This window comes from Salminus brasiliensis, chromosome 23 (genome assembly GCF_030463535.1).
Source record: "Salminus brasiliensis chromosome 23, fSalBra1.hap2, whole genome shotgun sequence".
NCBI classification, from domain to species: Eukaryota; Metazoa; Chordata; class Actinopteri; order Characiformes; family Bryconidae; genus Salminus; species Salminus brasiliensis.
Genome location: NC_132900.1, coordinates 28,347,540 through 28,364,112, shown reverse-complemented (window position 1 = coordinate 28,364,112; position 16,573 = coordinate 28,347,540). Strand labels below are relative to the sequence as shown.

The 16,573-nt window shown below is 45.1% G+C and overlaps 1 protein-coding gene across 1 annotated transcript; it reads left to right on the top strand.

Annotated features, from left to right (window-relative positions):
* The first annotated feature begins 7,438 nt into the window (after positions 1–7,438).
* inhbab (inhibin subunit beta Ab) lies at positions 7,439–16,194 on the top strand. The gene is made up of 2 exons (XM_072668720.1): positions 7,439–8,689; positions 15,193–16,194. Exons 1-2 carry the CDS (start codon positions 8,203–8,205, stop codon positions 15,990–15,992), a joined length of 1,287 nt encoding a protein of 428 aa, XP_072524821.1. The 5' UTR covers positions 7,439–8,202; the 3' UTR covers positions 15,993–16,194.
* The last annotated feature ends 379 nt before the right edge of the window (positions 16,195–16,573 follow it).

Below are 16,573 nucleotides of genomic sequence, written 5' to 3'. Positions count from 1 at the left end.
GTTATGATTTTTTTTTTGTTTATTTAATTCTTTCTGAAGACTGCATGGCTCCAAGATTTCTGGATCTTTAGTAGAGCCCAACCGATACCAATTTAACCCTCTTAAAAAGTCTGATAACTGTGATTTACAGCTATATAATTTCCAATTTCTCCAATACCTCAATTTCTCTTATTGTATCTCTTTTGTAAAAAGAGCTTTTGTGGTATTGTAAAGATTATTTTTATGTTTGTTTGTTTTTTTACTTTTTGACATGATGTAAATCTGGCAGTTGTTCATTACATTGTGTCAAACATCTATGGAAAAGCTCCAAAAATCGAGTAGACCTTCTCTTGTATATTTGCTCTTTTGGAGATTCCCTTTTTTGCATGACAGCAACAATATATATGTTTGTTTTATGTTTACATTCGTTTAATGTTTTTATTTTTAATATTTAATATATTTTTCCATATTTTGTATTTAATTTTTTGTTCCTGTAACCTTGATGCTCTTTTGTGTTGATATTGATTTGTTTAGCCTGAATTGCTATCATAAGGGTTGCATCTGTGTCGGTTTTAGGTATGCCGTGGTATGAAAATTGATGGTTGTCATGCCGCGTATTTGTGCTTAATACTGTTAGAGGAAAAAGAAAAATGCAACCCAACCCTAAACGCAAACCAACCAAGTCTCAAAAATCATCAGCAGAATAAACCATAGTGAAAATAATTAGCTCAACACCAAACGAGCTCCGCATATTTATATACCTTTATTTATTTATTTATTTATATATACTTTTATAAGTGAAGTTTTGTTCAACCAAAAACAAAAACATTTTTATTCATTTAAGGGTCAGCATACAATATTATTATTATTATTATTATTATTGTTAATTATTATTATTAACAAGAACAGGAAGAATTGAGCAATGCCCTAACTATCGTGAAATTTCAGAGATGTGAAAATCTCATACTGTGCAACTCTAGATCATTAGGATGAGTTCAAATCCTAATAATGACACAAAGTGGAAATATAAAAGTTGCTGATTATTCCTGCTTTAATTGACTCATCAATATCAGCCAGTTTTGCCCACTAGCTGGTATATTGGCATGCCCTGTGTTGTGTTATGTTTATTGTTTCTTGTTTATTTTCCTCTTTTTCTGGTAAAGACAGGTGTATGTGTATGTGCTGCTTTAACCTTTGCCGGACGTCTCTCTGAACGACACTAGGGAGCGCTGTATCACCTAGAATTTTGCCTCTGAGCCTTTGCTCCAGGCTGGCTCTTGGCTGCGCACACTTTCTCTCTGGCCCTGAGGGGAAAAACATGGAAATCTTCTTCTCAAAACTCACAGCCAGATCACCGTGTACTTACAGCTCGAGACCATGTGTTGAGCTGTGTCATCAAAACACGCAGCAATCAGAAATAGCCCCCCCCCTCTTCCCCGCCCCACAGTGGCAGCGCAGATTTGAGAGCAGGCGTGATTCAGCAGCCGAGGAGGATGTCCACATTTAGACACGACAGACACGAAGAGGGTTCCCTCACTGCCTTCTTCTCTTCTTCTGACTCAGCGCTGAGAGGATGTGCCAACCCAATACCCCCCCCCTTCCACTTTTCCCAGCTCGAGCCTGTGACATCACCTGCACGCAGATTGCTGCCCCGCTTGTGTTATTGATTGTGAATTAGCTGAGTGATTTACTGAGGTTTCATTTGTTTATTTTACTTGAAGTTGATTCTGGACTTTCAGCGTGGGTCTTAGTCATCGTCTGGGCTGTTTCAGGCCTTTTTTATTTTATTTTTAATTTTTTTTTTATGGCAGGGAAGTTCAGGTGAAGCTTGGCTTAGTCACAGAGCTGCTGCTGCTGCTGAGATGAACATCAATGCGGGCCTCATTTTCTAACCGTTTGTGTTGTTGTTGCTGCACCTCGATGACTCATTTGAGGTGAGGGCCGATCCACTTGTCTAGTGCAGAGGGTGGTGGTGTTGCTGGGCGGGATCACGAGCCTGTGTGTGTGTGTGTTTGCGTAAGGGCCTTTTGAGATGCTTTGCATGCTGAAGTAAGTTGATGAGGACTAATAACTAAAGTTTGCTGATACTTTTCTTTTTATTCCCCAGTCGATGGCAGAGCCAGATGAGGATGTCGTTCCCACAGGAGATGCAGAGGCAGTCCGGGGTGAAAGGGAACAAACATGACTTGGAGTGAGTCATCCACAGCGATCAAGGAGCTTCTAAAGCACTGCGTGTGAAGGAACAGGTAGAGAGAGGGAGAGCGTGAGAGGCGAAGGTAGAAGGAGAGAGCGTTGGAGTGAGAGAAGGACAGAGAGAGGGAGAGAGAGAGAGAGAGAGAGAGATCGAGGGATCCCGCCTACCCTCCTTTCTATCAGTACGTAGGCTCTGACTCAGAGGAAAGCAGCAGTGGGTGAGGACTATCCTGCCAAAACTCACACGCCACCTCCTTACTGCTTCTTACATCATCACACACACAGACCAGTTACACCTCACCATAACGTGAGTAAAACGCACACCACCACAGGGTCTGCTTTATGGATTCGAATGTGGAGGAAAAAAACTAAAAAAACTGAGCAACTTTCGAAATCGACTTAATAAGACTCTACAATGTTAGGTCTACAATGGAAAAAAAATTGAAAGCAAAAGCTATTTAATGAAACGCAAGATTCTCGCTGCTCGTAAGAACATTTTCTTCTACTGCAGGTGTGCTGTTTTCCCTTCAGTGTTCAGTGAGGCCTAAATATAGCTGTGAGCAGCAATACTAGGGGCTCGAGCACCGTGTAGCAACATGTGGCATTGAACGTGCTGCAGAATTCCAGTCACTATTTCACTTAAACTGTGGCGTGGCTCAGAGCATACAAACAAATTCCTGTTAAATCTGAACCGGACTACGCTACTCATTGAAACATCTGCCTCCTCCTAATCATCATCAGAACATTCCAAGACAATCTGTTGGGAATTTAGATCTTGTTAGACACCAGACGCATCAATATTAATTTCTTTGCCCTAATGGCGAGGCTGGGTGGAATGGTAGCATGTTTTTATCTGTAGGGAATTGAGCACGCTGTTGCAATATGAGGTTGGACCTTCCGCCGTAGGCCAGTTCAGGTCAATCAGACCAGTTATTCATCGGGGAATGCTAATTCTAATGCCTTTACACCTCAAAGAGATCTATTTAGTGCTGATTGTAGACATTATTTTGCTTTTACAAGCAACGTTGACTCTCAACTTGTCGCTGTTGTTTTAGGTATGGGCATGGCAACAACCAAGATGACCATTCGGTTGTGTCCCATCAACTGGAACATTTTGCCAAATGTTAAAATATAGGTACGTGTGGTGGTTCATCTCCAAAAGCAGTTGTTTGCTAGTTCGGACCTCTTTCGAACTTTGGGCTGGAGTTCAAGTAGCTTCTGTTTGGGGTGGGAAGCCAGAATTAAGAGATGATGAAGGGGTTAGGAAGACAAGGTAAAGATGGAATTCATTGGATGTTAGATTGGGAGGAGGGGCTTTAGACCTCCAAAATATTTACCTAATAACATCACAAAGTGAGTTAACCGACACCCAAAGATGCTCATAAAGTTTAATCTCCTGAATGAGGTGGTGGTTCACTGTGCCTGATCTGTAACCCATGGCCTCGCTGACAGGGCTGACTTCCATGTGCACTGATCAGGCATGACGTTAACATCGCGCAAGTCCCCCTCATGCCGCAAAAGCAGCGCGGACCCTCTGAAAGTGTCTAAAACCAACACCAGCAGATCACAGTTATCAGCAGATCTGCAGAGCAGTTGTGAGGTGGGTCCTCCAAGGATTGCATCAATGAGCCGGTTGCGGGTTCATCGGTTGTTCTTCCTTGGAGCACTTTTGAATGGTACTGACCATTGCATACTGAGAACACCCCCACAAGACCCGTCTGATTTTTTGTGGAGATGTTCTGACCCAGTTGTCTCGCCATCAAAATTTGGCTCAGATTTGTTAGAGAGCCTCAGATTCTTAAGCTTGCCCATTTTTCCTGCTTGAAGACATCACCTTTAAGAACTGTTCACTTGCTGCCTAATATGTAGATCCCACCCCTCGACAGATGCCATTGTAACCAGATATTCAGCGTTACTTACTTAGTGTCAGTGGGTTTAATGCTATGGCTGATTGCTGTAGATCCACATGGCTACCAGATCAAGTGCATGTCTTCACACATGAACCACGTCGGATTGTCAGGTAACCTCAAATACACTTGTGATCGATGGTGATGTATGACATTTAAGGCACGTCTTGGTTGACTGATTGCATCTGGGGGTCATTTGACATCTGGCTGTTCATTTGAACTCCTTCTTTAATAAAGAAATGAAAGTAGTACACAAAAAAACAAGCTTTTGCCATCAAAATCAAATAAAATCAGGAGCTAAAACATTGGAAAAGTTTCTCCGAAATACATAACAGTGAAACACGTGAGCCATAGAACTGATAAGGACACTCTTACTCACACGCACTGCAGAGAGAAAGAGAGAGAGTGTGTCAGCTTTAGAGAGGAGCTACTGCAGTCAGTGGGATGTGTGATGGCACCTTATGGGCAGCTTTCAGAAATAGCATACTCACCACCACACATGCGCACGCAGACACACTCAGTCATACACACTGCCCAGGCAAACATGTGGCTGTGCTAAGAATACGATTTTAAGGGTTATATGCATGTATGATCTAGTGCAGCGTCGTGTCCTTATCTGCTTCCGAACAACAACGCATCCCAGAATAGATGTGACGATGCTGAAGGGAAGGGAGAGGGGTTGCCCATGTGCTCTGCCCACAACAGCACAACACTCAGAGAGACCTTTTGACCAGGTGGCCTTTTCCTCAAGGGCTTATGGAAGTTGTTTAGCAGCAGATAAAAGTTAACCAAAGCTGAATTAAGACATTAATGCTGATGTTAAATGTTAAAGTATATATATAAGTTAGGAAACCCCAAGAAAACCAATATTAACACATGGAGGTAAAAAAGACTAAACACATACAACGAAATCATGTGTAAAATGGAATTAATAGAAACACCACCACATTTATTAGTATTTCAGATGTCTAAAATTAGGACCCGGTGCAGAACATCAGCTGCAGACAATTAGAATGTGGTTGGAAAGGTTTCTGGAGGAGCCTGTCTTATTAAAACCTTTGACATTTTGTTTGGTTTTCTTCTAGAAATCATAATTAATTTGTTAAAAGTCCAGTTGTGGGTTCATGCATAAGCCCCCCCTCCCCCAACCCACTTGAATTTAATTGGCAGCATCAGGGTGCATAGTTTTGATCATTGATCGGTTTCAGTGAAAGAGAATAGATGAGAGGCAGCCTAAAGAGGCACAGGGGCGTAGAGGCCATACAGTTTCAGTATTCGTGTGCATTGCAGTTGTTACACCCTTGATGAGCACTGTAATGGGATTGCAGTGTGAAACTTTAGGGACATTCAAACTTGCATTTCCATGCTCATAAAGGCCCCATATCTTATTTTTTTACCACATATAATATTTAAAATTTGGGTTTGTTACTGTGCATTTAAACTGACAAATGTATGTAAATAACTTCTGGTCCGATTGACTTCCTTAATAACTTTAATATGAATAGATAGGCTGAACAACTGAGCTAAATATGTGGACATATGTAATTGATTAGTTGAGAATTTCATATGAATCGATCAGCCATAACCACTGAAGTGGACCGAAGTGAATAACACTGATGATCTGGTTACAATGGCACCTGTCAAGTGGTGGAACAGCAAGTAAACAGTCAGTTCTTGAAGGTGATGTTGGTGTTGGGAGCAGAAAAATGGACAAGTATAAGAATCTGAGCCACTTTGGCAAGAGCCAGACTGTGAAAGCTACAAAACTGGGTCGGAACATCTCCAAAAATGGGAAGTCTTGTGGGGTGTTCCCAGTATGCAGTGAACAGTACCTACCAGTGAAATGTCATCAGAGTCATGGGCGCCCTCAAGGCTCGCTGATGCACATGGAGATCTCACCTCACAACTTCTAATGCTGCTAATGTATTGGTGCCAGATGCCAAAGGACACCATCAGAGGTCTTGTGGAGTCCATAGTTGGACGAGTCAGAGCTTGTTTTGACCTACGTAATATTGAGCAGGTGGTCTTAATGTTCAGTCTGATTGGTGTAGGAACTGTGTGGAAGTGAAAGTGAATGGTACATTTTCCACTCTTTAAAAGTGCTTCTGTGTGTGTGTGTCTGTTTACACTTGCCCCACACCAAGGGCCTGATTCTCTTGGTTCATCTGTTCAACTGTAAACCATTACAACTTTTACATTTACACTGTTATTCCACATGGCCTACGATGTCCATTGTAGAATGCTGGTACATGCTGCAGGTTTCAGCCTTCCAAATGTGAATGTTGCAAATGTATCTCAGCTACTGTCCTGGTTGCGTCTGGAATCCGCAATGCCTGGAGTCTTCTTGCAGCTGGAAAAGCTTCACGATCCGCCTGGCATGTCGTCTCCTGAGGGAAAGTGGAACCCTGCATTTGGGGTCGAACAACGTTTTCTTTCCTTACTCGTTTCACATGTCATATATGTTGCATTTTTCCCTGTCCTTGATGGACAAGACGTTTCACAGATGATGGATGTACACTGTTACCACAAGAGGGAGTACTGCGGTACCTCTGTCATGCCTCCTGTTGAGATCTGTGGAGCTGTGGTTGGCATAGGTGGAAGTGGTCTATGGTGTCGTGTTGATGTTCTACTCTCCAAGCATCACATCTAACACGAGCATTTATGACGAATGATGGCTGGACACTCTGCTTTTTTTAATCCGTGTGGAGCGTTAATTGGCTGAGCGGTTTCTCCTCCGCTGCTTCATGTCTCTCTCTAGTCATCGTGCGCAACGGGCTGGAAGTCGAGCTATTTTTAGCAAAGTCCAACAGGTGACATAACATATGTTTGCGTCAGTCCTCGGAGCAGTCAGACTCTCAGTTTAATGATTAAATGTTAAATATGTAGCAAACTGGTGGTTTGAGCCATGTGGCCTATGATAACATCATGCTGAGTAGTTAATTCGGTGCAGAGAACACCCCCATTGGTAGAGGAAATGCCCAAGCTGTGCTTCTTTCTAGGAAGTGTGTGTGTGTGCACCCATGTGTGTGTGTGAGAGAGTGAGGGAGAACGAGAAAGCAAGACCGAGCATGAATGAGTCTGTGTGTGTTTGCACATGTGTGTGTGTGTTGTGTGGAGGGAGTCATGTCAACCCCTTACTATCCCCCCCTTCCAAACGCTGCGTCCCGACACCGTGTTAAAACCATGCAGAGCACCGTGCCGAACAGCAGCAGATGGATTGATGCCTGGAGAGAGAGAGAGAGAGAGAGAGAGAGAGAGAGAGAGAGAGAGAGAGAGAGAGAGAGAGAGAGAGCGAGAGGATGGGAGATACGGATGGGAGAGAAGTGAGACAGAGAATGCACGCGTGAGTGTTAGGAACTCTTTGCCAGGGAAGAAAAAAAAACTGTTACACATATTACCGGGGGAGTTGCTGAGGAAAGAGAGAGAGAGAAGAAAAAAAAGGAAAGTAGAAGTTAGTGACTCAGAAGTAGTGAGGAAGATAGTAATAAACTGAGAGGGAGGAAAGCAGGGGGAGGAAGGTATAATTACAGAGAGAGAGAAAGCGAGAGGGTACACACAGTGAAGACAGAGGGAGAGAGAGAGAGGGAGAGAGAGAAAGAGTCAGAGAACTGTCTAACCCTGCCCACTTTCCACAAAACCATTCAACTCCGGCACAGTGAGCTGCACTCAGTCAGCTTTCTCCACAGCTCCGCACCTCTGCTGCCTAAAGCTCGACAGGATCCAGAACCGGAACCAGGACCATCAGGACCACGGCCAGCGCCACCAGAAGGATCCAGGACCCAGGACTAAAGCCATAGAGGTGCTCCAGCAGAGCCAGCTCTGTCATCTCCGAATCGGAACCCTCCGGAGCCGAATCTAGCCACTATCCAGGACGCTCCTGTCCAGGACCACAGCCTCTCGACTGACCCTTCCTTTCTGCTTTTGTCGCCATGGCCGCTTCTCTCAGATAAGGATTATTTTAGCCTTCACGCCTCTTGTTTCCCGCTCGCTCAGCTCTCAAAACAGGCTGGACGGGCGATTGTCCACTGCTGCTGCTGGCAGCGGAGCCGGCCGAGCAAGCTCCAGGACGTGTTGATTGTGAGACTGTGGCCGCATCTGACCCTTCTTTTGTCCCGTGCCCAGGATGTCCTTCTCCTCCTCCTTCTCTGCCTCCTCTTCCTCCTCTCTCGCCCTGGCACTGACCCTGCTGCTCTTGCTGTCCGGCTGCTTGTCTGGGCGCTGCTCCCCTACGCCTGCGGGACCAGAGAGCCAGACCCAGCAGCAGCACCAGCAGCAGGAGCCTCAGCTTGGTCCCCGGGACATGGAGCAGGGGGAGGGCTCGTCCACCCTGTGCCCCTCCTGTGCCCTTGCCCAGTTGCAGCAGGACCCAGTAGCCTCGGAGTCCGGCATGGTGGAGGCAGTGAAGAAGCACATCCTGAACATGCTGCATCTAAATACACGGCCCAACATCAGTAACCCTGTGCCCCGCGCCGCCCTGCTCAACGCCCTGCGCAAGCTGCACATGGGGCGAGTGGCCCGGGACGGCACAGTGGAGATCGAGGAGGAGGGAGAGGAGACTGGAGAGCACGAGGACGAGCAGCCCTCTGAAATAATCACCTTTGCAGAACCAGGTGAGTCCCGGTGCGAGTTTGAGTTTTGGTGTTACTTAGGAACTTGGGGGCCGATTCTGATGATGGAATAGAGGTAACAGTTGTACTTGTGTTGTTTATAAATGAAAGTTAGAATAGAATATTCATATTAAGTTCGCAACCCGGGACATAGAGTGCCCCCCTGCCCTGCTCATATTTGTGTTTTCTCTGCTCTAACACACCCACTTCAACTCAGGAAAGGCTTGTTAATAAGCGGAGTTGTTGAAGGAGATGTGTTAATGCAAAAAAATGCAAAAAAGCACATTGTTCAGGACCAGGGTTTGGAACCGCAGAATTTAAAAGAATAGGACAAGACAAGTAAATAAGCATTTTAAAAGACAGAAACAGTTTTAATCTAAACTCAGGTTTACCCTGAATATTCTCTGTATTGGTCATATTTCCCAACTATTATTAACAGGACTATAAAAGTATATAGGGCAGATGTTCTGTATGAATGACTGAACTGGCCACTTTTTCTGACAAGCTCTAAAAGAAAAGCGAGAGATGAGCCTCTGAGAAAGGAAAAGAGAGAGATTGCTGTGGCTCAGAAGGCTGCAAAAGTGAACACATGCTGCCCAGCTGTGGAACAGGCAGCCAGGAAACTCTGTCTGAGAGTCTGTGCTCTGCTACCGATATGTGATGAGAAAACGGTGCCCCTATCAACAGCTCTTAAACCGAAGTTCATTTTAAGAGGGGGCACTTTTGAACACAATCTGCATCTATTCTGCCGAGGCGTAAATTTGAGGGCAGAAGGTTTGGAGATGTTGGGTCAGATGTCCTGTTATCAGATTTAAGGAATGGAGCCTGTGGGGAAACAGAAAATTGGAATGTGTGTAACCTGTGTCCACCTTTAGAACATGAACTGATGCATTTGACTGCTTTTCCTGCAGGAGATTTTGCTCACACTTCATTCAGATGGTCCCCTTATGACTCTACAAATGCTGGTAGAACTCCTGCAGCATTAGGGATAGGTTTCAAGTTAGTTGAGACAAATACCCATAAGGTAAAGGTACCCTGCTCAGACTTTGAGAAGAGTTGAAATAGTTACATCTAAGTTACAGACAACATAAACATCTACAGTCCAATCCAAATATAGTGTTACCGAGACTTTTACTAGGTTCTACACCTGCTGTGGAGTTGCTGTTGCAAGGTGTTCTCCTATGTATGTAAGACACTGAGTGATGCCCCTTTAATCACAGTACAGCCACACACAAGGAGGATGTCTTCACTGCCCTCAGAATCGAGGGGACCGGTCATTACAGAAAAGCATGCAGGCTTGCAGAATGCAGTGCAGCAGCCATTAATAGCCCTACTCTATCCCAGTGGGTTCGCCAGAGATAGTGTGGGATGGGAAGGTTCTGCGAAGGCATTCCATTTTTAATTGGTTCCTCATGACTTATTTATAACAATGTCACAGAGCCACAAATCAATATGACACTCCTACAAAAAAAGGCCATCGCCATTTATCCCATCAGACCGGGCCCCGTAGTAGGCGCAAATGAATGAGCTTGCAGCATCAAACTGACATAAAGTCATTTGTGGAGCGAACAGCCGTTTCGGTGGCAGAGGAGCATTTCTAAAGATAACAAGGCGGGTCTATCTTTAGTGCCTGGTGGCAATTGGTGACGCTACTGCTGATAGGCAGTCATGTATGTTTTCTATCTGCAGGACAAGCGCTGCTGGTGCTGCTACGGCGCCTCGTTTAATTGCATCTTTGTGTGCACAAAGGCATGTGACCGCGCATTCCCCCGCTCCCGTTCGCTTACATAAACGTGCATAATGGCCCGTGGCTATAAATAGGCTCTTTTCAACGGACCTGAGATTAAAAAAAAGGACCCCACTACGTCTTTATGAGATCGGAGGGTGCTAACGATGCACTAGGGACCGGGGGCATGGGGGGTGACTGGTTTGAATCCATACAAACACACAGGGTTGTTTGCTGCACATAATTACTCCATTCATCAAAATATGGGCCCCAATAATTACTCTGGCCTCAGCCAGGCTTGGGGAAGTGGTGGGGGGTTTTCTTTCAAAGTGTCTGCGCTTACTGAAACAAAAAGGAAAAAGGGGAGGGATAGAGAGGAAGAGATATGGAGAGAGATGAGAGAGAGTGAGGGAGTGAGGCTCATCTTTAGTTCTCCCAAATGAAGCAGAGGCATCATTAATGAGATTTCAGCATTTCCCGAGTCAGGGCTGTCCTCTTTGTGGCGAGCGAGACACTGGAGCGGCTTTATGCACAGCTGTTTGTGATGTTCCCTAGCGCCCTGTGCGGCCTCTGCACTCGAACCGAGCTATTCAAGCTGCCTGCTCATTCATGAAAAGGGTGAGGGTTTCAGAGTGACCAGTAATAATAGGTCAGCTTCACAATGCCCCTGCCTGCTCATCCAACCTGCACCTTTGAACCAGGGTTTGAGGAGACGGCACTGCCCATTATGGAGAACTTGGCCCATTGCCTGACCATGTGCTAAGGTCCTGAAAGACTGCATGGAGCCTGAATGATCAGGAATTACAGTTGACCTTAAGTATCCCATGGGTTTATCCCATGATCTGTGAAGCTTAAGTTTTGAGTGAGAGGGAGGAACAGGCTTCCCAAAATGAAACTAGGGTTACAGGTTCAAGCGAGAGAACTCTTCCTTGAAGTGGCACTGATCATCTAGAGCGCAAATTCTACATGCTGCTCTAAACACAGAGAAGTGGAATTTCTAGGCTAGAAGAAGGCAACGTGTTTGCATGGACAAGGTGCCTTGGATGTCCGGTAATAGGATAGTTGGGCAAAAGTTAAGAAAACATTCAAAATAATCTCGTTTGGATAAACAGTGAGCAGTACTCCATTGTGGCTGGACGATACACTCATTCTCCTCAGATAAACTGTGGGCACAGAAAGGCAACGTGTAGTGATAAGCAGGTGCTGGCCCGTGTGTGTTCAGTGGGAGTTGCAGGGGCACGTCCCCAAGTTTACGTGACGACAGGCACAGATGACCCCTGTCCGCCCCTTTCCCTGCACCAGAAGGGTTATTATAGGGTCCTCCTGCAAGAGGATGCGCAGGGCACAGGTTAATGGACACACACTGCAACTGCAAACTCACTGTTTGTGAGGACAAACAGAGCAGGCCCTGTTAGATTAAGACATAAAGTCCAACTCACGGTCCCAAATGTCAAATCTTGTTCAAACAGGATGTCCAATGTCGATAAAACAGAGTTGGCATTTTGTCTGTAAATAGATAACAGTCTATGAAGTTCTGTTTTAGTCTGTGTGTGTGTGTGTGTGTGTGTGTGTGTGTGTGTGTGTGTGTGTGTGTGTTTGCACCCATTGATAAAAGATTAGGCAACAGCTTTATCTCGGATCATGAATAACGATGGCAAAAGATGGCAAAATACTGTTCCCTGCTGCTAAATGTCCGTATGACTGGGTCTGTGAGCCACTGTGGACCGCCTGAGAATTCCATAAGAATTCACGGGGCAGAATGCCGGGTAGTTGCCACTCCACTGACTGACCCTATCTGACGCTGCTTCTAACACTTCCTAAAGCAGAATCAAAGGGAGCCAGAAGTCCACGGCTCCTTCAGTCACAGAGAGTGTCATGGAAATTTAAAGCTGAGAGAAGTCAGTCCACCATCAGTGTTGTGACACTCAATCTTTCACTAAGCTGTGTTTGACAGCGTTATCCGCCACGGACAGGAAAAGTGACCCACTTCGTCTTTGTTTAAACTTTAAAAACGACTCCTGGTGTCACCTTTGAAGTGGCTTCAGAATGCGGGAGATTTATCAAGGGCTCAGTGCAATTGTCATTTAAAAAAAAGCTTTGTTTCTAGGGATGCACGGGTATGGGAAGAGTGGGCCGATGCTAATATCCGATACTTTTTCGAGTACATATTTGTGTACATATCTGTTAAACATTTCTAACGTTTAAAAGTTGGGTCTAAATCTGCCTAGATTATGTTTTTGTCACATTCTGTGTCCTCTGGAGTACAGTAAATGCATCATTCTATCCGAAGCTTGTCATTGTTTGAAGCGCTTATCTGCTGATACTGATAAGTCCGATATGATCATGCATCCCTAATTGGTTCCCAATATAATGTGATCACAATATATTGGAACATTATGACCACCCCTGGTTTGAAATGAACTTAGCCCATTATATTACCTTCACTTCCCATACAGGAGCACTCTGTAGTTCTATAATTCCAGACTGTAGTCCATCTGTTTCTCTCCATTGTTAGCCTTCTTTCACCCTGTTCTTCAATGGTCAGGACCCCACAGGTATTTGGGCGTTGGGTCATTCTTCTCTCTCAGGAACACTGACTTGGAAACAGATGGACTACATTCTGTAATTAAAACTACAGAGTGCTCCTATATGGGACATAGAGCTGGAATTAACTGGAATGAGTGTAGGAACAAGGAAATAAATATTTTGATATGACTGTGTATAATGAACATTTGGCTAGATCTTACCAGATCTTTGCAGTTCAGAAAACAGATGAAGAACAAGCCAAAAAATGGCAAGATGTCCCCAAACATTTGACGTGCAGTGTAGGTCAGTGAGCGAGGACAAAGTCTTGAATGTAATCAGCGGCTTAATCATGCCAGATTTTCTGTAGGGAGTAGCGAAATCCGCTTGGACATTGTTCTAAGTGCCTGGACAACCTGTTGCAATTGAATAATGAATGAATGAGGCTTAGGAAATCCTCCTTTAGTTTCATAGAGCTCCTTTCTTCAGCGCTGTATTGGATGACAAGGTGAAAGAAAGTATCACGGATTACTGGTAAAACTTCTCACCTGTGTTCCCATTATGAGGCATTTCAGTGTCTGACCAACGTGTACAGAAAAAGGGGGTGGGTTCTAAAAGCTGTGAGGTTTTGTGTGCGTGGGCCATGCTCACCGATATCAGATAACAGATCATGTATTTTATCCAGACATGTTGACTAAATAATTGAATTAGCAGCTATTCTTTAGGAGGTGGGGTCTGTCTGGCTGAGAGCGGCGCGAGAGAGAACCAGTATCACAGATCAATAAATCATCAGTGGTAACTGAATCTGAGCGGGCTTAGAGCACACAGTCATGTGCGAGTTATTGGGAAGGCCCTTGTCATAACATGACAGGCTTTATGTACACAAATGGAGTGCCAGGATTTTAGCAGCAGGAAATGTTTTTATGGAGAAGGGCTAGGTGTTGACGAAGGACTGCAGATGGTGGAGAACGACTGTGAAAGCTCCTAACTCTGACTCTCACAGGGGGAGAGAGCGAGAGCGTTTGGTTTATGCCGCTTTACTAAGCCCCCTGGGGTCCTGATTCCATTCAGCTGTTTCTCATCCGTTTGGCCGACCTCCAACAGACACAACAAATACCACTTTATTAGTACAATTTTACCGTAAATCAATTGACTAAATCTCTAGTTTGGGAACAGATAATTGTTTTAAAGGGTGTCTATGGTAAGGTGTAGCTCCGGAGAGCTTCATCGCTCAGAAGCTTTTCAGTGTGCTGACACAGACATCCCACTTCCAGTGGTACTGTTGTCCTCGTTAGAGACCCGTGACCTTATTTCCCCCTCTACCTCATGAACCGGGTCAATGGTATATCAATGTTCCTAAAGCAACAATAATATGCATCATTTATACCTGCTGTCCATTGTCTTGCAGCGAGCAATATCATTGATGCATCCATCCATTCATCCAGTGGACTGTTTAAAAGATTGGATACATTAAAGTCCCTGGGAACACAATGTCTAATACTACTACCTACTGCAGCAGTTTATCGAGAAAACACAATCTGATAAAACTCTCCTCAAAAATTGCCAAAAGCATTTTCACAGATCTTTAAGGTTTGATGAGCTTAAATAGATACAGTGCCCTGTTATCCCTCGTGTCCCTGTCACCACTCCACTTCGGAAGCTGGCTGTGCGCTGTGCCATTAGGCTGGGGTGGGCAGTGGATCTTCACGGCTACTGTGCTGTATTGGGACATCACGTCCGTCCGTCCCTGCATCCAGCTGCTAAATTCCGCGGTGAAGCGGAGAGGGAACGTGAGGGACGACAGGGACCACTCCCACAGGCGTGCCTTGAGCCTTAGCTTGTCAGGTTTAACCTTAGCTTTCCAGGTTGTTCAGACACAAAAAGAGGGCGGAGCCATGTTGGTTTTTGTGATTGGCCAGGGGTATATTGACGAATCCCTGACCCACTTTTAGGACCACTCATTTCATATAGGGAGATAAGCAATACTGGGGAAGTACAGCAGACATTAGGAAGATCTTGATAAGACATACTTTGTACCTTTATACTGGGGCCCTGAGGAGCCAGATGAACTTAATTAAATAATAAAGAATTATTAAAAATTCAGGGCTTTAAACAGTAGCTCATCACGTGATGTGATCTTACAACTTTAGGAGTTGGCAGCTATGATTCAGTGACACTGAATTTTCTGAATGTATCAGGGATGTAATCAGCAATACCTCCAAGTGACTAATTCATCCCTCTTTTATGTGTTTTGCAGGAGATGGCCCTGACATTGTGAAATTTGACATTTCCAAGGACAGCGGTGTGCTGTCCGTAGTAGAGCAGGCCAACGTGTGGCTATTCCTGAAGCTGGCCAAGGGCATTCGTGGCAAGGGAAAGGTGTCTCTGCAGCTCCTACAGGCTAGAAGCCCCAGTCCGGACAACCAGGAGCAGGAGGAGGTGGTTTCTGAGAAGACAGTAGATGCCCGGCGCAGTGGTTGGCACACCCTGCCCGTGGGCCGCAGTGTCCAGGAGCTGCTGGACAGAGGGGGCAACACTGAGCTCCGGCTGCGAGTGTCATGCCCGCTATGTGCCGGTGCTGGAGCTGTACCCATCCTGGGATATTCGGCAGGGGACGGGAAGGAAAAAGAGCAGTCGCACCGGCCCTTCCTGATGGTGGCACTACGGCCAGCCGAGGATCATCCACTGCATCGGCGCAACAAGCGTGGCCTGGAGTGTGATGGCAAGATCCGCACTTGCTGCAAACGGCAGTTCTATGTCAACTTCAAGGACATTGGGTGGAGCGACTGGATCATCGCGCCGTCCGGCTACCACGCCAACTACTGCGAGGGCGAATGCCCCAGCCACGTGTCCAGCATAACGGGCTCGGCACTCTCGTTCCACTCTACCGTGATCAACCACTACCGCATGCGCGGCTACAGCCCTTTTACCAACATCAAGTCGTGCTGTGTGCCCACACGCCTGCGTGCCATGTCCATGCTCTACTACAACGAAGAGCAGAAGATCATCAAAAAAGACATCCAGAATATGATCGTAGAAGAGTGTGGCTGCTCATAAAGCACCGACAGGAGCCTCGAAACGAACCTTCTTCTTGGCAGATTAGCAGTCTGTGGCAGCCCACGAACGTTTCTCGAAACTGTCGTTTGTCTTTTGACTCAGACGATTTATCTTGTGGTATGTTTATGGACCCTTCTGTTGGGGACTCTTGGTTTGGGTGATCTCTCTCTCTCTCTGTGGCACTTTCATATAAATGTAAAAAAGAAGACTTAAAAACGTAATATATTTTTGTTATCTGAAGGGACGGGTTTGAGGGAGGGATTGGGTGCATGGTCAAGATGAAACTTGTCATTCCATGTTCTCTGCGCTGCAATAAAGAGAAGCGTCTCGGAAGTACGAAACCGAGAAAAACGTACTATGCAACTTGTCGAGTGTTGTCATTGGATGTTCGTTTTTTCCCCATTCATTTTATGATTTGTTTTTTTATTTGTCATACCTTTCCCAATGAAAAAATAATTTTATTTCTTAAATTTTTTGAAAAATACTTGAAAGAAAGTAGTTTGACCAGCTACTGGAGCCAAACTATTACTATTATTATTATTTTTGCTATTATTGTTATTATTATTATTATTATTATTGAT